The following is a 22,555-nucleotide window of genomic DNA, read 5'->3' as shown; positions in this document are numbered from 1 at the left end:
ATTTAATGTATAATTTAAATATGAAGAACTTTTTAATGTATAAAGGCACAGCTTTCGTTTCTAAAAATGGAAGTCATATGTGGAATATTTTGAGAGGCGAGTGTTAAAAGTATGATTTCCATGTGCTGCATACACGCAACCAGACCAACCTGTTGACAGAGATCTGATTGTTCAGCGACGCATTAAGTGCTTCTGTGTTTAACATGCTTTATGAGCTTGATGGATGCGTGTTGGTTAACGTTAATGAATGAGCCGAGGGATTAATCTTCCGAGTCTGTACGGATTGCCTTTGTGAACTTTGGATTGCGTGAGCTTTCGATGAATGGTCAGGAAACGGATTCCAGTAAAAACAAATCTTCATTCGAGAGCTTTCGTAGAGCTGGAAATCACAGTTTCGAAGTTATTGTTTCAAAGCATGCAGCCTTTCACTTCACAAGATGTTGCTGAGTGATGAACTGGGGTCGTGTGGATCGCTTGTAGATTATTGGGATGTTTTTATCAGCTGTTTTGGCTCTCATTCTGACGGCACCCATTCACTGCAGAGTGATGTAATTCTCCAAATCGTTTACATTGAAACATACTCTTCATCTAAATCTTGTATGTCCTGAGAGTAGCAGATGTTCAGATCATTTTTACAGTAAAGATTTTGGGGAAAATCTGTTTAAGTGTTAAAGTTATATGTAATAATATATAATTTTGACTTGGAAAATAGAGACCGGGTGTTCATCCACGAATGGACTTTTTGCTAATAGCACATATTTTCCTCCACTGCAGAACCGAAGCGGACCTCTTAGTTCTGGCCCGTGCAAACGCTTCACAGCCTAACATATGGCCTCTCACCTGAGACCGCGTGATGCCACACTTCAGATCACCTCTGCTAAGGGACGCCGTTTGTCCCTGTGCTACCATCTGCTTTCATGTTGTTTGAGGAGCAGCGCATCCTCTCAGGGACGCAGACAGGCGTCCAGGGAAAGTATATTTACATCGAGCACACTAAAAACATGAACCACCGCAGCTCCGCGTTACGTCACAGAACCACGAACGCACCACCACAGCATCACCTGGTCAGAAAAAAACAACGGTTTTACGAGGCAGTGACGTAATCCGTCTGATCACTGGTCGGGCAGCAGGAAAGTGAAATGTTTCATCAATCGTAGATCTGTGTTTTGGGCCGTTTGTAGCGCGTTGGAAGGACCGTAAGCTCCAGTGTTTGGAACAAAGTGTTTGTTATCTGCTCAGGTGATCTGAGCTTCCAGATGAGTTACAAGTCGCGGCGCTAAGGTGAGCTATGAAAGAATAATGTGATATCGAGAAGCTTTCAGCACGCCGAAAACAACAGCACCCAGCTGTGAGGCTCGGAACACTCCGCAGTCAACACAACAAGCCTTTTTTTTTTTTCCTTTAGTGCAAACTCTTTGGCTGGATCGAGCTAGAACTTTGCCCTACATTTAAGGTGGAATGGAAATTACTGTGTGTGTGTGTGTGTGTGTACAAGATTCCTGTTGAGTTTGCTCCTCCAGTGCTGCAATTGGCTGGAGTGCGTGTATACTGGTTTAATTTAAAACTTAAATATTTAACTTCACGGGCCAGCGATAAAGTGCAGTTTCTCTCTTAAGAGACAATTTATCGTATTCGTTCCCCTGCAATGATGATTGTCGGCACTCGCGGTGTTAAGTTAGATTCACAGGGACCTGGAATTGTGCAGCAGTTAAAAGTCTTGGTGTGCGCAATGCAACAACAACATGGGAAAACATTCATTTCAAAGCCCTTTCAAATATCAGTTTTCTTGTAAAAATAGTGAAAAACTAAATATTACTAATAATAAAATTGTCAAAGGCTTTTTGATATTGGGTCAGAGACATGACACTCTATTTTTCTTGGTATTTATTCATTTGTATTTAAAAATGCATAAAAAAACTACACCCTCAGTGACTTGAATAAACCTTTTTTTTATGATAAGCATATTTTTAATTGGCTAAAATATTGTTTTAGTTTTTTAGGCATAAACTCTGAAAACCTCGATAAGAATTTCTTTAGAAAAAAGGGTGTTATATAAACGTTTTTTGTTTGCGTAATATATCTGTGTGTATTGTGCATATTTATTATGTGTATATATACACACACATACAGCATATATTTTGAGAATATTTACATGTATATATTTATCTTCCTATAATTGACATCATATACAAATATAATTAACGTATAAACATAACGTATTTTTCTTAAATATATACATGCATGTGTATATACAAGTGATTAACCAAATCCAAAATAAAAATTTTTGTGTGCATAATATGAGTGTGTACTGTGTATTTATGTATATATAAATACACACAAATGTATGTATATATTTTTGTTTATATTTTAGATTTTATGTTTGTATATTTAATATATATATATATATATATATATATATATATATATATATATATATATATATATATATATATATATATATATATATATATGTATATACATTTATATTATTGTATATATATGGAAATAATTTCAAAATATATACTGTGTGTATACCTACATATACATAATAAATAAACACTGTTCACACACACATAATGTAAACGAAACATTTATTTTGGAAGCGATTCATCACAATTATTACTTTAACGGCACTAGTTAAAATATGAAATATTTGAATATTTAAAAATATTTATATCGTAGAGAGGACCACCTAAAATATCCGAAAATTTGACCTTTTATGTTGTAAAATGTTACATAGTTCTTTCTTTAGTTATTGACCTGATTACAGGTTTTTTTGGAGATTGAAACAAACTATTTATTTAGCATATTAGCAAACCAGAATATCATAAAAAACAGAAACATCCTGGCACTGTGGCAGTGACGTTCTTCTTCAGAGATGAACAAATCTAGTTTTCACTTGCATGTCTCGTTTTTCTCTCTCTCTCTCTCTCTCTCTGTCTCTCTCTCTTTCTCTTTCTCTCTGTCTCTCTCTTGGTCTCTCTCTCTCTCTCTGTCTCTGTGTCTCTCTGTTTCTGTCTCTCTCTCTCTCTCTCTGTCGCTCTCTTTCTCTCTCTCTCTCTCTCTCTCTCTCTCTGTCTCTATCTCTGTTTCTCTCTCTCTCTGTCTCTCTCTCTCTCTCTCTCTCTCTCTCTCTCTCTCTGTGTCTCTGTCTCTCTCTCTCTCTCTCTCTCTCTCTCTCTCTCTCTCTCTCTCTCTCTGTCTCTCTCTCTCTCTCTCTCTCTCTCTCTCTCTCTCTCTCTCTCTGTGTCTCTGTCTGTCTCTCTCTCTCTCTGTCTCTGTCTCTCTCTGTGTCTCTGTCTCTACTAGATCTACAGCACAGAGACTGTACCTCCACGTCTCTCTCTCTCTCTCTCCCCATCTCACCATCTCCTGTCTGTTTGTGCTGCCGCTGCAATTTGCTCTTTTTTTCCTTGCTCTAGTTGGCTGATGGCCCAGAGTGTGTTGGAAAAGATACAACCCTTGACCCCCGTGCGAAGCGAGCCGAGCTCTTCCCTGTCTTCACAGAGAGAGAATGAAATAGAGAAAGAGACTGCAGAGCTCACCGAGGGACTGCAGCCTCAGTCACTGCACACACTGTTCTGTGGCCATGACAATCTGTTTATGCTGTATGTACTGCCCGCCCTCTCTCGCTCTCTCTCTCTCTCCCAGCCAGTGGATCTGTTCATCCGTCCAGTAACAGACAGGGGGAGCGTTTGGTGCTCATGCGAACATTATATGAAAAAAAATTGACAATTCCGTTTGGTGTCGTTAGGGAAAGGACACTTAATACTTTACAGAGCTGTAAAATAATCCATTTATGTTTTCCGCAGAATTAACAAAAGAACTAATGCAACATTTTAATGCACGCGCACTAATATACATAAAATGACATTATTACTTATGCACATGTTTTTAAGACTATGCAAATAATGTGCACGGAAATGCATGTTATAATGCACAGTAATCTTAACAGACTTAAAATATCTTTATTATTTTATGTTTTTGGAAATATAATTAAAATGTTTCACTTGTAAACTGTCATGTCTAGTACTTAATTCACGCATACACTTGGATAGTTTCTACCATCACTGTAAACTTAAATCTTATTGCAGTAGGTTACTGTAATTTAACAGTAATTTTACGTTTTTGGTTCATTTTATCCTGCTGATTGACATTGCAAATGTAATTTATTTTGCTTGCTGGGTTTGACAAATTTCTGCTTACAAGAAACCTATTTGCTCACCTAATGCCCACATGCAGTGCCGCTCAAAGATATCGGAGCCTTGGTAAATATGATCAAAGAAGGCTGTAAAAATTAATCTGCACCGATAGTCCTATTGAATTTTTGTTATTTAGAAAAAAAAAAAATGCAGTGGTGTTTTGCAGGTGTGGAACAGTAATAGAAAATAATAAACACTTAAAAAGCCATGAAACTCTTAATAATAATATACATAACACATGTTCCAAAAAAAAAAAAAAACAAAAAATTGTTTGAATCTTTTTTTTTTTTTTTTTTTTTTTTCTTTTATGCCAATTCTTTTTAACGAATTAGTTTCGAAATGAATTCCAATGCTTTATTGTGAGAATTTGAATAATTAAAAAAAAAAAAAGAATCGGAATAAAGGACAGAATAAAAATAAAAATTCAAACCCTTTTTTCTAGTCTTCCGAGGAATACAAAAGCCGCTTCAAGATATTTAATACAAAAACATCAAAAAAACAAGTCTATAATGTACATTATAAAATATGCATATAAACCAAAATATGGTGCAGTTAGATGTGTTAAGCCAGCTGAGACATCGGATTTTGTTCTTGAGACATGCAATAAAAAAAAAAAAAATATATATATATATATATATATTATGCTATTGTTGAATATATGTGTCTCTTAAAACATGATCCTTTTATATTTCACAAGAAAATCAAGAAGCATACAGGTGTGTAAGTGACAACAAAATTTCATTTTGGATCAAACTATTCCTTGAACAGTTTCTCAGGCCGTATCTGTGAGGGTGTGTGTATTGGCTTCTTTGCCTTTGATTGCTTCACTCCTCCTCCTTTGTTTCCCTTCTTCAGTCTGCTGCAGTCTGTCCTCCCTCCCTTTTAAATAAACAGTATTCTTTCACTCTGTCGTGGCATTGTTTCTTGGCGCAGGGGCATGGCCAGTGTTTTCAAACAAGCCCGGCTGCGAGATAATTTCCCCCTGACTGCGTCCGTTCTCGGTCTCTGTGTTTGTTGTTGTGTCCTCGTCATCCAGCCCGCTTTAGGCCTCGCGTTCTTCACTCTTCTCTCACGTTGCTTTCATTTGCCAAGACCCGTGTCCTGCGTAGTTGCCACAGCAACCTGCCTAAACCCCCAACAGGCCGATTTTTATTTTTTATTTGGCTTTCACCTGCGCGAAGTCCCACAATGCACTGCACCTAGAACAAGTGCGCGTCTCTTAAGTTATGTTCATTTCGCTCTAAAGTGTCTTTTGGATCTCCTTTCTTTTTTTTTTTTTGTTTTGTAAATGCCAATCATGTTTATTACAACATGATTACGATTAGTTTGCATTTGCAAATATCCTGGCATGAGGTGCACATTTCCAGCTGATTCTCAAGAAACTGGAAGAGAAGCTTTCGGTAATTAAAGATAATTACCAAATTGGCTTTTGAGAAAAGTAATCACCTGACGCTGAATAAGAAGTTTGAAAGTGATTATAATTTGTCGTGAGCTGTTGTTGATTATGTTATTTATCGTAGTTGTTCAGCAGGGTGTCTCGGATGTTCAGTGTATACTTGGAGTCTCCTCGAAGGCCAGAAGCATACTTTGTGCTGATGCAGATGTTGGACCGAGTAGTTTCATAGGATCTATCTCACTTTCTCCCTTATACTTTCAATAAACCACAAAAATGATTATTTGCTCAAATTCGACCCACTCTCAGACTATCCGAAATCATCCGAAATCAATTAGAACTAGTGTATGAATGTAGCATTGCGTCACTTGCTCACCAATAGATCCTCTGCAGTGAATGGGTGCCGTCAGAATGAGAGTCCAGCGCATGAAAACATCACACCGATCCACTAGGTATTCACTCAACAATCAACTTTTTTTTAAGCAAAAAGCTGCATGTTTGTAATAAATGCATCATTAAGAAATGTAATCTTCTGGCTTTACTTTCTGGCTGAGATATGAGTCCTCTATCCGTAGCGCATATTACTTTGTCAAGTGAACAAGTCGCATCTTCTGAATCAGGAGATAAAAAGATGCACAGATCGAGCGAAAACTGCTTTTAACAAATATGTGGAGGGATGTTGATGTGATATCAGCTGTTTGCACTCTCATTCTGACGGCACCCATTCACTGCAGTGGATTCATTGGTGAGCAAGTCATGCTGTGCTCGATTTCTCCAAATCTTTAAAGTGACTGCACCGTGTTGATGTAGTATTTGTTCACGGTCGTGATGTCACGATATCTTAGTCTAAAGCGATTGTTCTTTAAATCTTTCAGAGCATATGTCTGTGCATCAGGTTCCTTTATTTCAAAAGAACAAGGAGAATTCTTTTTCAAGAGAATAAACATTTTAATGTGCATCTATTCACATTCAGATACGTGACTGACAGATTTTGTCCCCATGGCTTCTCTATTTTAGAGCTTTTCCTTTCTTTTTAGACAGGAAGATGATCATTTTATGGCGAAACAAATCTTCTTGTCACCTTTTTATTTATTCATGCTTTTATTTATTCAAAGACATTATAAATGTTTAATGTAACACATAAATCCTAGTACCTAACACTTTTTTGGACAGCTGTTTGACTTTGACATGTTATAAACTATTTTGAGTTGAAAAGTGAATCCCAAAATGTCAATATCAAATATTGTACATGCAGTCAAAGAGCATTTTTGGAGCTGGCCTATACTGACACAGCTGTAAAATATATTTAATTTAATTTAATTTAATTTAAAATTATTTTTAAATTAATTTTAATGTATTTTAATTTTAATATATTTAATAAAAATTTTTTATTTAATTTAATTTAATTCATTTTATTTTATTTTATAGTTCACCAAAAAAAAAAAAAAAATGTAATTACTGACCATCATTTCATACGTTTACTTTTGTTCTTCTCCATAACACAATTTATTATATTCCTGAAATATTCAGGGCGAGCGATTCAAGACTTTTCAATTTCGAGTGAACGATGATTGGAAAAGCCACCGGAATTTTTTGGTCTGTATCATCAAAAAAAAAAATTACGCTGATTAGCGTCTTCAAGATGGCTTTCTGTGACGCAAGGCTTCGGACGGTGAAACATTCAGAAGATAATTAGATCAGTGCAAACGAGAGAGCTGTTGACGCACACAGCCCGCGGTTGGCGTCCTAAAGTCTCAGCGCTTCCGAAATGCACCAAGCGTCTCCTGGAGGACGGGAGAATAAAGTCTTCTAATGAAGTCGCACGCTCTCTCACCTGGCGAACTGTAGCAGCCTTCTTGCGCATACGGTGGCTGCACTCTCGTGACCTTTTGTTCTGCTCCAAACTGCGCCGCGCTCACTCCCACGACAACAGGCGACTGAAAAACAAACGGCCCGTTGCAGCCGTGGAACAATGGACTGACTGAAGAGGGAAGGCACACGGCTGGACAGAGAGAGAAAATTACTAGATAGAAACTTCCCACTGTCGGTGTCTAGGTAAACCCTCTATTGTGACGAAAACCCCTTTTTTGCTAAAGGCTGGACTGGGAGTGTTTCGGCTCTATCGCGTTAGGCTAGTTACGCAACATTTATGTTCGAGGCATCTAAGACGCATTGCGTTCGGACGCGATTCAGCAGGAGAGAGAATTCTGTGACCTTCTGACCTCTAGCCCAGGTTTCCTCGGTGAAGGTGCTGCGCTGCTGCTTCTTCCCGGAAACTTTTCAGCTCTCCCAGCAGCTTTTCAAGGGTGTTGCTGGGAGTTTCATCCGCTTCCTTAAGCCTGGAACAGACTACGCGATTTTACAACAAGTTTTGTCATGCGTCTCCTAGCAACAAGGCGCAAGTTTGTTGAGCTTTAAAGTCTGATGGTGTCGGTACACGGTAAACGGCCTAGCGTTTTAAAAACCTTTCCGATTTTGTAAGTGTAGTGTATTCTAGCTTTGAGATGCTCAAACTTTGCAGTTAACGATCGATTGAAGGCAAATCAGACGCTAAACGTATGTAAAACTAAAGACTAAATGAATTTAACAGCAATATTTAGCTGTTATTTTCATCTGTGATCAGCATGGGGTAACACATCCTACCTGCAGAAGTCGATTGATGCAGAGATTCGGTTGAAAACGCACTCAATCCAGTGAGCCGCCCATGTTTTGTGGCTGACAGGCCGCAAAATGCCTGCAAATCGAACAGCCGAGCAAGGCTTTTTCCCGCCTCCAATAACAGTCTTTTCTAGAATGGGGCGATGATGCATTTCCATTGGCTGTTACATGGTTTTACATCACAATGAATGACAACAGAGTGGATTTAAGACTAAATGCAAATATCCTTTTTTTTTTATTTTTATTTTGGTTCTTTTCTGTTGTTGATTCGTTATCTCATTTTATTTTCTTATTGTTTTTATTTATTTCCTTTTTTTTTTTAATAGGCTTGTTCCATTCAGTTATGAATCCGATCAATAAGAAATGGTTCACGGAACTTGTTTAAATAATTAATTCACGACTTTTCTGTTTTATTTGGTTTGGTTTTATCAAACGGTTCACAGAACTTGTTTAAATTATTCATTCACATTTTTTTTACCTAATCAGATGGTTCACAGAACTTGTTTAAAAGATTCATTCACAATTTTTCATTTTTATTTAATCAGTATCAAATGGTTGACAGCACTGGTTTAAATGATTCATTCGGTTTTATTTAATTTAAATTTGTTTTGTTATTTAATTTCGTTATTTTAGTCATCAGTATGACATGATTAACATAACTCATTCATAAAAAAATTATTCACCCACTATTTTATTTTTTATTTTATTTTATTTATTAATATGAAATGGCTCCCATAACTAGTTTAAATGATTCATTCGCGATTTTAGTTTATATTATTAATGTGAAATGGTTCACAGAACTTGTTTAAACGACTCATTTATATTTTATTTTAACGTTTGCCTTTTCCTTTTTTTGAATTTTAAAATCTAAAATATTACAGACGACTTTGTTCATGAAACAAAGAATAAATCTCAAACATCGCACTGCTGAAGCTAAATGAAACTGAACTGTATTTACAAATTAATTTTGATCGAAAAATCTAAATGAAAGGAACAGTTCAACCAAAAATGAAAATTCTGTCATCATGTACTCACCCTGAAGTAGTTTCGAACCTGTATAAATTTCTTTATTCTGCCGAACGCAAATGAAGATATTAAAAAAAAAAGAAAAAAAAAAAGGAGGGGTCACCATTGACTTCCATAGTATTTTTATTTTTTTATGTACTATGGTTACAAAATGTCTTCAAAATGTCTTCCTTTTTGTGTTTGCCAGAACAAATACATTCATACAAATTTGGAACTACTTGACAAAATGGCAGAATTTTCACTTCTGGGCGAATTATTCCTTTAACTTGAGGAATTCCTAGATATGTTATGCCAGTTTCTTTGTCCCGACTCCAGTCGCTCTTCTCAACGGGCCGTACTATTACGAAGTTTAATACATAGAGTTCAGCTTTTGACGAAACCCTAAACCCTAAGTATGAGCAATAGTAATTGTAATGCTCGCCTCAGCAAGCCCCGCCAACAAGTCCTTTGTGTATCATTTATAGAGCTGTCAAACATAATTGATGCTCAGTCAAATGTCAAATGCGATCCTACAGGCAGCATGAATAATGGGTTTGAACATGGTTTAAAACGTGTTTAATGGCTCCCTCTTCACACACTTCATTAGGGAACGAGCGGAACACATACCGAGACAGAAATAGAGAGCGACGGGGAGGGGGAGCGGTCCCCTCCGCGGAGGAAGGGAAGAAATTAAGGAAAGCGAGAAAGTGTGTTAGTCACCGTTTGTGCGAGAGAGAGAGAGAGAGTGACCGCGTTAGTCAGGCGCAGAATGAAAAGCACGTTTGAGTCGGGTGCTTTCGGCTGACGTGTGGGAAATCGGGTTTCGGCTCGGCAAGTTTCATGTTCAAACAAGACACGATCCCGACTTCGAACAATTATACCTCTAAGTCTTTCTCTCGTTCTGATGAGTCGCTGTTCTGGCGAGCGCTGAGTCATCGGTTGTAATCTGGGTGTGGGGCGAGATTTTACACCGTAGCGCTATTAGCGTGCTCAATCCTGACTAATTCAGTTACTGGCGTTTTTTTTCTCGTTTTTTCTCAAAGTGAAGCTAATCGTCACTCAGTTTGTTCTAATTCAATTGTTTTAAATCACCTACATGTTTCCAGTTGTTCACGTTGATTTCGTCTGTGTAGAGTACGAAAGGAGATATTTAGAAATTTGTAATTATTCCTAATTGTTTGAATGAATTCATTATTTGGTTTTGAACGGGTTCGGGATGTGAAAGCGTGATTTAAAAGCATCACAAAAGTTTCTTTGTTCATCATTTTTGTATATATTTTTCTTCTCTAGTACAGTATTATAATATTACTTTTTCCTCTGTATTAAAAAGGAGACATTTTGTAAAATGAGTTTTTTTTTTTTTTTTTTTTTTTGTGGCTTTAGGATGCAAAAGCTTTTTTTGTGCATGTTATGTATTTCTTCAGAATCTCTAAGATAACTCTATGCAAGAAACACCAAATTTTGTGTTAAGTACATTGAAATAAAAATGCTATATAATATTTTTTTTAATTAAATGAAGCTAAAGTACATCGATTGCAATGACTTGCCTTTAAAAAATGTAAACATATGTAAACAAAAACTTTTGTTATGTAAGTGATTAATGCGCTATTTTTTGCACATTCCTAAACATCTAAAATGAATGTGTTAATGAAATGAATACTAATCTCAAACCAGCTGACTCGGTCACTGACAAGCGTACTAGTCAGTAAACTAAACATTTATTCATTTATTAATATTTAATCGAAGAAAGTGAGTTATAAAGGTTTCTTGACAGCATTTTGCAACAAATATCCGCACCCGAATTCTGAAATAATTTGATGTGACCTTTGCGCAAAACAGGTCAGCGATGACAATAATAATCCTATTTGTTTTTCTAATTAAAGATCAGATCACATTTCTAGGCTGTAAAAGGCCTGATTGGCGGCGGTGAACGCTCACTTGTGCCTGGACGCCGGTAAATGCCGGTAGCAGGTGAATGATTAGAGCTTTCAGCGTGGCCGTCGGATCGAGCGTGTTTAACTTTCCTTTATAGCACTCGTTAGCATGAGCAAAGGTCTCGCCATCAGGCGATGGAGTGGGATTAAAAGCACAGTGAGCGCTGACCATTTGAACTCTGAGCCAAATAGGAGACGGTTGACGTCGTGCATGCATGTAAACGTTCATCACATGAAGTGTGTGAGTGACAGCTCTGACGGAGTGCGTTTATTTGCACAAAACCTGCAGTTTATTTGCGGGAAGCGTAATAGTTGGCAGAAGTTGGTCAAGAACGTTTACCGGAAAATCGTGGCTTTGTTTGTTTTTCAACAGCCTTGTTAATGCCTGAAAACATTTTATGCTCCATATTTCATTTGTGCATTTTTTTTAAAGTTTAGATGACCATAAAGTATAATAATTTGCTCATTTATAAATAGAGCACAGATTTTTGTAGTAGATTTTTTTTTTATAGTAAAAATTTGTGAAACATTCTAGCAGTTTCTGAGTCTAAATAGTTTTGCGTCAAATGTATTTGTGTATAACACATGCGTGTTCATAATACTGCCACCTCGTCTTAACGTACGCTATTTATTGTCATATCGCAAAACCCGTATTATAAAGTTTATATGATTGTTGAATTGAGCTGGCGTCAAAAACTGCTTTATTGCATTTGTTTTCAAAACCCTTACCTATAATAGTATATAACAGATCGAAATGTTCAGTCATGCGTCCATACGCATGTTTTGGCGTGATCAGAAATGACGAATAATAGTGTATTTTATGACACCGTTATTTCGCATGACTGAACGTTTATAACTTTTTAACGATTGAACGGTTTCCGATCAAGTCCCATCCGTCTTTTTCAGTTGCTGAACATTACGTTTCACTCGTAAATATCGTCCCATTGCCGAAAATGTGACGCAAATGCAATTTTAAGACCGACCAAACGCGTTGTTAAAATTTGTGGTGTCACATGAGGATCTGCTCTCTAGACGTTGTTTCAATAAACACTGAAAAGAACGTCATCATCGTAGGCCCCAATCCACGCAAGCTTGTCATCCGTCTGGAGAACAACTCTCATCTCTCGCCATTTTCTCGACCGAATTAAATCCGGGCAGCGCCGTTGACGAGGTTAAGATGCGAAAGTCAAAGAGCTTGTTGTTTCGGAAACGAACAATTTGGTCCGCCGGAGAGAGCGAGTCTAAGTGGACAGCCCGGGACAGAGACGGCCGTCAGACCCTTTCATTCTTCATCTCTCTCTCCCTCTTTTTTTTTCACCCCTCCCCACATTTCCACTGGCGCCGCGCTCAAATGTAGTTTGTTAAGCCGGGGCCGATGTCATAAAGCCTTCACTGTGTGTGTCTCTGTGTGTGTGTTGTTAACGTTTAACTCCTCTGTCACACACTTTGGTCACAGTATTGACCCTGTATTGCCTACAGTACGTCTCTGTGTGCATGTGTGCGAGAGATTTATGTGTTTACGCAAGTATAAGAGGGCGAGAGGTGTGTGTGTGTCTTAGGAGAGGGCCTAGAATTTTCCTATTACTTTTCTCCTGCTCTCCTTTGGGCATTTGGAGCTATAAATATACCTCAGCATGCTAAAAATGTGCAACAGTGTAAGTTGTGTGTGTGTGTGTTGGAGACTTGCTCCTAGATTTCAAAACTACATGGGCAAGAGCGTGGGGGTTAGCATTAGGGTTTTTTTCTCTTGGTTTACGTCTGTATTCTTTTACATATGTGGAGGGAAAAGTGTATCAGGTCATAGGACACCTTTTGGGAGTTTTTGCCAAAATTTTTACCCGATTTCTTAGTAAAAATATGATCATGACAGTGGCCGCTTCTTTTATTAAGCAGAAAAGTCAAGATTTTTTTCTGAAATGGTAGCAATTCATGAAATAATCAGCAGCTGCTCATTTTTGAGAATTTAAAAAAACATGTCACACAAAGCTAATATTTGTCTCTTGACGATATTTCGAGGTCAGTTGGCCTGTGCAAGAGATTCTTCTTGTAGTCCATAGCCTCGGGGCATCTTTTTAATTTTTTTCCTACTATTATTACATTTTTGTCGTCGTTGAAAAGTTTCACTATTAAAGGTTACTCCACCCAAAAATGACAATTTTTTGCATTGATCAAAAGTTGCAAACCCGTTAAAGCTTTGTTCGTCTTCGGAACACAATTTATTTGTTGTATTTTTGATGAATAAAATTTAAACAAATTTTTACAACAAAGTCATGGTTAATTTTAAGATTTTTCCCCAAATTATGGCTAATTTGGCACACACACAAACACTTGGAAACATCCGTTCTGACTCTCATCATGTTAGCCGCCTGGGCTTTATATGTCGGTGGTCTTCTAATGACATCAGCCCCCGTCTCTTTTGTGAGAGCATCAAACACGTGCTTCAAACCCCCTCCCCAAAAAAATCAATCGTCTCAGACATTCATTTTGCTTCTTTCAAACACAAACTTGAATCTCTGGAAAGTTTCTGTAGCTGACGTCAGTTTCATGTTCTCAATCCAAATGCCATTTGTGAGAGACAAACTCCCATTTTGAGCTCTTGTTTTCTCAGATCAGTCTCTTTCTGATTTGTTCTGGACTCTGTAAATGGGATCAAAGTGCCAAGCGGTAATAGCTGAGTTTTGAGAAGAAGTGGTTGGAAAAAAAAAATCGCTCTTTTCACAGGGTTCTCTGGGTCATTCTCTTAAGATGTTGTCTGTTGTTTTTCTCTGTTTGCTTTCTCCCACATCTCACTTTCTCTCTCTCTTACTAATCTCTCTCTCTTTCACAAGCGCAGTTCATTGCTCTAAGAGGTGTGTGTTTGTGTTTTCCAAGACGGTTATTCAGATGCTCTGATGTAATGACTGCTCTGTAGACTCCATGGTTTAACACACACACAATTTGGCGAATGTAACAAAAAACGCTAAACAGGAAGTTTAGGCGGGACACACAAACGGCTCATTCCTTTTAATATTTAACAGGCGTGAAGAGTTGAGTACTCAGCCGAGTTGACTACTAGATTGCAGGTTTCGATATAAATACATCCACTGTCGAGCGTAAAGTTAACACCCGTCAAATACGGTTAAAATCAGAAGTTGTAAGTCAAGTGCAAATACTGCACTCGTGAGACATCGTGATATATTACATACAGCCTAATTTCGTAGCATATATAGCTTACTTGAACATGGCTAACCTTGACCCATCACTAACAGAGTTTCTTTTTTTTTTGGCTAGAAGAAATTATGAACGGCTGGTAACCTTAAAAGTCTAGTAGCCAAATTGGCTGGTGAGTAAAAAAAGTTGATTTCCAATCCTGATGGTAACTATAGTTAAACCATGGTAACCACTAATCTTCTGTGATTTTGCTACATCAATCATAGTTTAACCGTGGTATTTGTAGTAAAACTCCTGGTTATAAAAATGGTAATCAACGTGCCAAAAACTGGTTACTACACTTTATTATAGTAAAGTATTTTTTGGGTGGAGAGAGACGTTCTCATTTTAGAGAGCATTTGATTGGACAAAATGAATCAGTACTTCATTTTGGGGGAATCTTTAACATCTAAAAAACATGAAACACGATTTTAATTGATGTTTTTTTCAGTTGCACGTTGACGTTTACGATTGAAGTTAATTTTTATTAAAATAGGAACTCGATTAAATGCATGCTAAAGCGTAATTGTTTTTAGCTAGGGACGAGATGTATAATCATCGCTGTCGCTGGCACCAGCCATTAAAAAACCATATTGGTCAACCTCTAATGCTAATGACCATAGTTAGCTCAGTCGACCTGACCTGGCCATGCTAAATGATGAGCGCAAGGGCTGCTGCGATGCATTATCATGAGAGAATTTTCTTTGGGGGTTAATGAGTGATGAGCACTGTGTGTCTTTTAGTTAATGACTAATTGGGGTCCAGCAGGTTGTGTGTGTGAGAACTTCTCTGAAATGTCAATTTAAAGAGAAATTGTGTATTGTCTTTCTCTTCCTCTCCCTTGTCCCACATAATTTGTGCTAAAAACATAAGTAATATATATATATATATATATATATATATATACATATATATATATATACACTCAACACACCAGAAGAACACATACAATGCATAAATACTTTTTACGACTGATATATCCGACTACACCTAGAAACGGCACAATACATAAAACCCCCCCAAAACAAAACACCTTGGCAACAGCACAACAATGTCTAAAAGTAGCCCAGAACACCTTGGCAACCACATGGCATTGCATAAATTTTTTTTCCCACCAATTATGAAAACTAAAATGCTAACTAAGTTTGATAATTCTATTCGTTTTATGAAAATAGGGAAACCAACACCGCGGGTACAAGACGACCATAAAACGGCAAGTCACTGGAATCACTTTCAGAATCTTAAAGGAGTAGTTCACCCAAAAATGAAAATTATCCAATATTTCACTCACCGAAGCCACCCTAGGTTTATATGACTTTCTTTTTTCAGACGGACACAGTTTTTAAAAAAAATGTATTCTGGCTCTTCCAAGTTTGTTAATGCTGGTGGGTAGTGGCCTTTATTTTGAAACTCTTAGATAAATTAGATATATCTGTCGTAAAACTAACCTACACGTCTCGGGGGCTTACGTCATACATTGAGTCACAGGTCAGTTATCATTTTTAAAAATAGAAATAATTTGTTGCAAGAACCCATCGATCTGCTTCAGAAGATACGCGTTAACCCCTCAGAGATGCATAGGTTAGATTTAATGACCGATGTATCTGATTTATGGAGCTTCAAAATAAGGGCCCCAGCAAGCTCGGAAGAGCCAGGATACGTTTTTAAAAAAATTGATTACGTTCGTCAGAAATAAGGAAGTCATAGGATGGCTTGGGAGTGTGTAAATTAAGGGGTTATTAAAAGTTTTGGGTGAACTATTCCTTTAAAACACTTACACGCATGATAAAAACATAGACCGCCTATCAGAATCGGCAGCTTTAAAGAACTCGAGCATTTAAAGGGGCAGCAAACTGCGGCATGCGTTTGTTATCCACAGACTATTATTGTCTGTTGTGTGAACGCTAACTAAGAGTGAAGTGACTGTAAAGGTGTATTATTAACCGTAAATCACCCTCAGGCCATTTTTTTTGTTTTACTTGAGTAGAGATTTTTAGCTGAAACTGTGGTTCTGGTGATGCATACAGTCAAACAGACAAAATACCTAAATTAATACCTAAAGCTTTCCCGATGATATGTTGAGGTCTTACGAAGCGAAAAGATCCGGATGGCTTGGGGTTGAGTTAATAATGGCGCATTTTCATTTTGGGTGACCTATCCCTTTAACAGCCGTACCATCACAGCGCCGAGTTTCGCACAGGTAAACACCAACCCACGTGTTTTTCAGAAAATGTAGAAATCGAACTATTTTCGCATATCCGTTTGGTGCCGCTGTGGCACAGAAACGACACGCAGAGAAGGAGAAGGGGAAAGAGTCTGTTATTTATGACGGAGGGGAAGAAAGGGCGCAAATAACTTTGAGGAAGGAGAGGGTGTTTGTGAACGGCAGCAAGCGGAAAAAAAAAAAAAAGTTCCCCGTTGAGGAGACGGAGAGTGTGATGGAGGGGCAGAGGTGTGCTGGTGAGGGACCGATAATGTGTGTTTTTTGTTTTTGAGGTCAATAGCTTGAATGCTTCTGGGATGGAAATATGTGTGGGACACCGACACCGACACGCTTTACGTCTGACTGGAAGTGTTTATGACAATTTTAGATTTAATTGTATTGTAAAGCACAAGCTTTTAAGCCTTCGAGAATAAAACGGAATAGCGGTGTGATGAGAGATTTGATTTAATTACATAAATGTATTAGTAATTGTAATGCAAAATAAATATTGTTATTTTAATAATAAGATAATAAATGTTGTATATGTGTACTGTCAAAATGAGTAATTACTATTCATTGCATCCAAAATAAAAGCTTTTGTTTACATAATATATCGGTGTGTACTGTGTATATTCATGTATATAAAAATACATACATATATGTAAACAAACTTTTATTTTATTTTTTATATTATCTGGATTTTTTCCCAATTTATTCTGCCCTGCTAGGTTTAAGAATATGAAAAGTAAGGCCTTTTTATCATTTGCATGAACGGTGTCATTGGGTTTGTGTGCGTGCGTGCGTGCGTGCGTGCGTGCGTGCGTGCGTGCGTGTGTGTGTGTGTGTGTGTGAGAACGTCTCTTGTGCAACAGGTGTCACGGTGTCCTGTTCAGACCTGTATGTATGACATGTAACACATGCCTCTCCCACACAGTCTACATGACAGACCTGCAATGACAGCATGGGAACTCCCTCAACACACACACACACACACACACACGCACATGCAGGAGAGCTCTGCAGGTTATGGACAAAGGCAGGTGGCTGTTGGGATTGTGTGTAGTTCCTCTTCCATTCACATGAGAGAAACCCAATCCTTCGCACATTTCAGTCTTGGCAGCTGTGCCGAGGTGTGTGTGTGTGTGTGTGTGTGTGCGTGTGTTAGTTCTGGATCTACGGTAACTCTTGGAATGCGATCAGTTGGTGTCCATTGTAAATGTAGCTTCAAGAGCCCCTGAAGTGGTTTGGTGACTGGTTTTTTTCGTTCTTGTCTCGATGTTAGGGCTGCGTGATTCATCAAAATTCCATCAATGCAATTGCGTAATAGTGCGATTTATCAAAACGTCTGCGATTTAAATGTGTGCCGCATGTTTTAGACTGGAGCGCGGTACTGCGTTCGTTTACGTGTGAACAGCTTATGTTCCACCGCAGCGTCTCAGAACTCCATGTCTGCATCTGCTAAGAGTTTGGGTTACTAACGTGCATTTAGAAACTCAGCATGCACCTAGACTTGTAGTGAGAGACTCCAAAAAGCTGTAAGGGCTACTTGCAGTTGTCTTTCAAAATAAAAGTGTTGTGTAAGGAATAAAAAAGACAGACAATGTAAAATAATGTTGTTGTTGTTGTTATTATTTTATAACTTAAACTTAATTTAAAAAAACATTGTTACTGAATGAAATGTATCAATAACAAGTTATTATGATTATTATTAATAACAATAATAATTAATAATAATAATAATAACAAGTCAGCTAATCATACAATTTTGGCTTAATTGTGCAGTTTTGGCTTAATTTAAATTTATTTATTTTTAGAATTATTTTTAGAAAATTCGATTTTTTTTTAAAAATGGTAGCGTACAAAAGGGCTTCTTTTGCATTTAGTGTCTGTTTGCTTTTTTAAATATTAGATTTTAAAAAAATATTTAAAATATTTGAATATCGTGTAAATTGTTATTATAGGGAGGGATTTTTTAGACTAGAAAGCGTTTGATTGGATAAAACTGGACATGCCTCTGCATGCAAGCTGAGTCATCAGCCCGCTCTCAGAAGTGAAAGACTACATGTTAAAAGGGTTTATGCTAAAGGTTAATTTAGTCAAGAGTCCACCAGCACGTAGATGAAATCAGAGCTTGAGGAAATATGTAAATTTGCAAATATTAATAGTAGATTCAAAAATATGTAAATACCTTTTACTCATTTGCAGACACCGATATGTTTGTGACTGTATAAGCAAGAAGAAGAGGGAGTGGGAAATGATAAAGAGATAGATAGATAGATAGAGAGGAAAATAAGAACTGTGATGAAAAATGGATATTATTATTGAAGTTGGGGAGTTTTTGCGGTTTCTGCTCAATCTGGGTGGAGCAAATTAAACAGGAAACTCACTTCTGGGCATCATTTGCAGCCTCCTTCTTAAAGGGACAGTTACACCTCTAAAAGTCTCTCTGGCTCTTTTAAAGGCTTTCCAGTCATGCTAAAACGTCTCGATATTTTGAATGTTTTTGTGTGATAATGGGTCATAATGGAATGAAACGAAAGCATAGTTAAGCCTGTGTGGTGTGTGTTACAGATCGGTGCGCGTGCAGTGAGGAGACGTCGGAATGCACTTGCTTGTTGGACCTTCATCTCAGTGAGGTGCGTAAATCCACAGCAAACCTGCGGCACCCCCTTCAAACGATCCTTCAGTGTCCTGAGATTGGGTCTGGTATAAACGCGTACAAGGCCATTTACAGTTTAATAAATAAATGAATCTCCTGATGCGCTGGCTAGTTTCTCACAGTGAGTGACAGTCTTACAATCATACGGTCAGAATTATATCTATATATTTACAATTTGCATTTATAAAAATATATTCATATTTACTTGTAGACAAATGTTTATTATTTGCATTTATGCATGAAGAGTTTATTAGCAAAAAAACGATGAATGCCACTTAAAAAACGGCTTATTGCCGCGCGTTATTCTCCACATATACAGCATCCTGAGCCTTAGACACGTTTTGTCAAATGGCGATAATGCTGATTAAAATAGAAACTCCTATAACTATGATTGTCTGTAAACTTTCTATACTTAGCACTCCCAGAAACTGAAAGTGCTTTTTCTTGGTCACTTGTAATTGTCTTGCATGTTTTGAAGCTATATTTAGACCTACCTTTTGAATTCTTAACAATAATTTATTAATTATAATATAAATATATAATTTGAATCATTAACACTTTATATTAAGATTTATAGCAAAACATTCCGACTTGTAGTTATATATTCATATATCTTTGAAATACAGTTTGTTAAAAGATCAATTGGATTTGTATCATCTCTATTATGAGGTAAGAGAGTTACTGTTGGCAGTGACTTTTCAATCTCTTTCAATCACTTTTCATTCTCTTTTCAGCTGTCTGTTTGCAGTCTCACTGACAGACGGACACAACATATCGCTGCAACCCAACCCCCTCAGTTTCCTCTCCATCACCAGCCAATCAAATGCACTCTGAAAATAAACTATCCAATCATGGCAAGCAAGTGACAAGCGGGGCCCAGTCGCAGCTCCCCAATGTAAACCAAGCGCAGCAGCAAGGACCTGCTGGCAACCAAGGGTCAAAGGGCAGTGGGTCTGGGAACCATGGAGTCAAATCCAACCAGATTTCTCCTGGCAACCCTGGACTGAAGAGCCTCAACCAATCAGGCGGTGGAGTTGGTGGGATAATGAAGACCAAGGCAAAGAGGGAAAGGAGCGTCTCCATGGACACGGGAGACCAAAGAGAGTCACTCACCCCTGTTTTGGAGCCAGATGCCAAAGGTAGGCGTAATGCCGCACTCATGCTTTGACCGATTGTCCACGGGCCGCCCACAGTCTGACGCTTTAAACACAAAGTAGCATGGGCTTTCTGGAAACATCAGATCCAATCTGACTAGCTTTACAGATTACACACATCAGTAACGTATTCTGACTTCTTCGTTACTTTGAGATTCTAAGAAAATATTTCCATTCTTTGTCATCAACATTTCCCAAACCGGGAAACACCTTCGGGAGTCTGTGAGGCGATGACAAAATTAATACAGTTATTAAAATGACAAATTAACTTAATCGCAGTTACAGCTGACCGGTGTGTGCAAGACTTTTTGTATTAAAATAAGCGGTAGGACTAAACAAAAAAAAACCTTATTAATAATTTACTGCCATTGTGTAAATAATACATGACCAAGTATAAAAAGTAACTGATGTCATCTGATTATAAGCATTTTAAAATATAATTACTTACAATATAGCATTATTATAATTTTTTTTAAGTACAGTAGTGGTCAAAAAGCTGCATTTACTTGAATTGGCTTGCGTTGGTGCAAGCTGTTAGTAAATCCGGCCTAAATGTTTCTGGAGTAGCATTTAATAATGATTTTTGACGGTTCATGTGACACTTGAGACTGGACACTTCATTTCTAGCAATTATTGTCTATTTGATCGCACAGATATTATTGAAACTGAACCGAGCTAGACATTGACGTATCTGAACTCATTAATAAAATGCTTTTAACTGAAAATTGAGTGATTAATCTCGACATTATACGTTACTGACACTATATTCTCCAAATTGTTAAGTACTTTAAGTGCTTCGACACGATCTGTATTGTTAAAGTGCTTTATAAATAAAGGTGACTTGACTTGATTGGAGTATTTGTGCTGAAAATTCATGAGGACCGCATTTTATGCCAATAATTTCAAGTCAGGCTATGGGAGACACACACACACACACACACACACACATAGACATAGACATATATTCAATAGGTAGTTCACAACCAAACTCATTTTACTTATGTATCACTGTATCTCTCTATCAACATTCTCAAAAAGGCCACACTTTTGGAATTCCCCTTTTAACTGGAAACACAGTAAAGATGAAACTGGCTGTTTTCAGCAACCCGAAATGCCCTGACCTTTCTGAGCACATGTGTGTGTGTGTGTGTGTGCACGCGCATGCTTATATGCGTGTATCAGATGTTATGCTACTGGAACGGTGCCATATGCGCAAGTGCTTGTGTTTTCCTGTTGGTTGTCCTGTTGTTTGTGTGTGTGTGCGTGCGTGCGTGCGTGTGTGTGTCACTCACTAATTGAGCGAGGGTGGAGAGAGGCTCTGCGCTCAGACAGGAAGTAGAATAGAGCGTGGTGGAGAGACTGAGGGGGAGGGAGACTCAATGCAACAAGTTCCTGAATGTCAACAGGTCCCTTGCTGCGCACACACACTCACACACAAGTTCCCTTATGTGGTTTAGTGATTCTGACAAAAACATGTCCGTGTCATATTTAACACCAGCACCAAAATAAAAAAACCCAATATGTCCATTATTTTGTACAGAAATAACTTTAAGACCACTGAGATTTTATAGCTGGATGGGTTAAATGAGGATCACAAAATTCCTAGAATGGGACAAAATAATTGACTGTACACAGTAGTTTTTTTCTTTGCATTATACTAATGAAAATTAGACTTCAAAACCTAAAAAATATAAATATAAAAAAATATTAAAGAAATAAATACACTATACACGCATATTTTAAAATGTGTATTTTATATATATATATATATATATATATATATATATATATATATATGTATATATGTATATGTATATATATATATATATATGTATATGTGTATATGTATATATGTGTATATATATATGTATATATATATATATATATATATATATATATATATATATATATATATATATATATATATATATATATATATATATATGTATATGTATATGTATATGTGTATATATATATATGTATATATATATATATATATATATATATATATATATATGTATATATATATATTATAAAGAAAAAGTATATATATATAAAAGTAATAATATATATGATATATATATATAACTCACGTATATATATATGTGACCAATGTATATGTGTCCATATAGTGTCTATATATTGGGCCTATATATAT

The 22,555-nt window shown here is 37.1% G+C and overlaps 1 protein-coding gene across 3 annotated transcripts in view; it reads left to right on the top strand.

The window, feature by feature from the left end:
• The window catches only part of bcl9l (bcl9 like), a 41,065-nt gene that overhangs the window by 6,643 nt on the left and 11,867 nt on the right, over window positions 1–22,555 (top strand). For all 3 annotated transcript variants that reach the window (XM_043264213.1, XM_043264214.1, XM_043264211.1), the window contains exons 2-3: window positions 19,156–19,220; window positions 19,978–20,382. In XM_043264213.1, the coding sequence (XP_043120148.1) occupies window positions 20,067–20,382 (316 nt within the window). In that variant the 5' untranslated portion in view covers window positions 19,156–19,220; window positions 19,978–20,066. The remainder of the gene's footprint in view (window positions 1–19,155; window positions 19,221–19,977; window positions 20,383–22,555) is intronic.

The sequence above is a fragment of the Puntigrus tetrazona genome, chromosome 18 (genome assembly GCF_018831695.1).
Source record: "Puntigrus tetrazona isolate hp1 chromosome 18, ASM1883169v1, whole genome shotgun sequence".
In the NCBI taxonomy this organism is placed as follows: Eukaryota; Metazoa; Chordata; class Actinopteri; order Cypriniformes; family Cyprinidae; genus Puntigrus; species Puntigrus tetrazona.
Note: the sequence above shows the minus strand (reverse complement) of the source record. Positions and strands in the feature narration are given on the sequence as shown.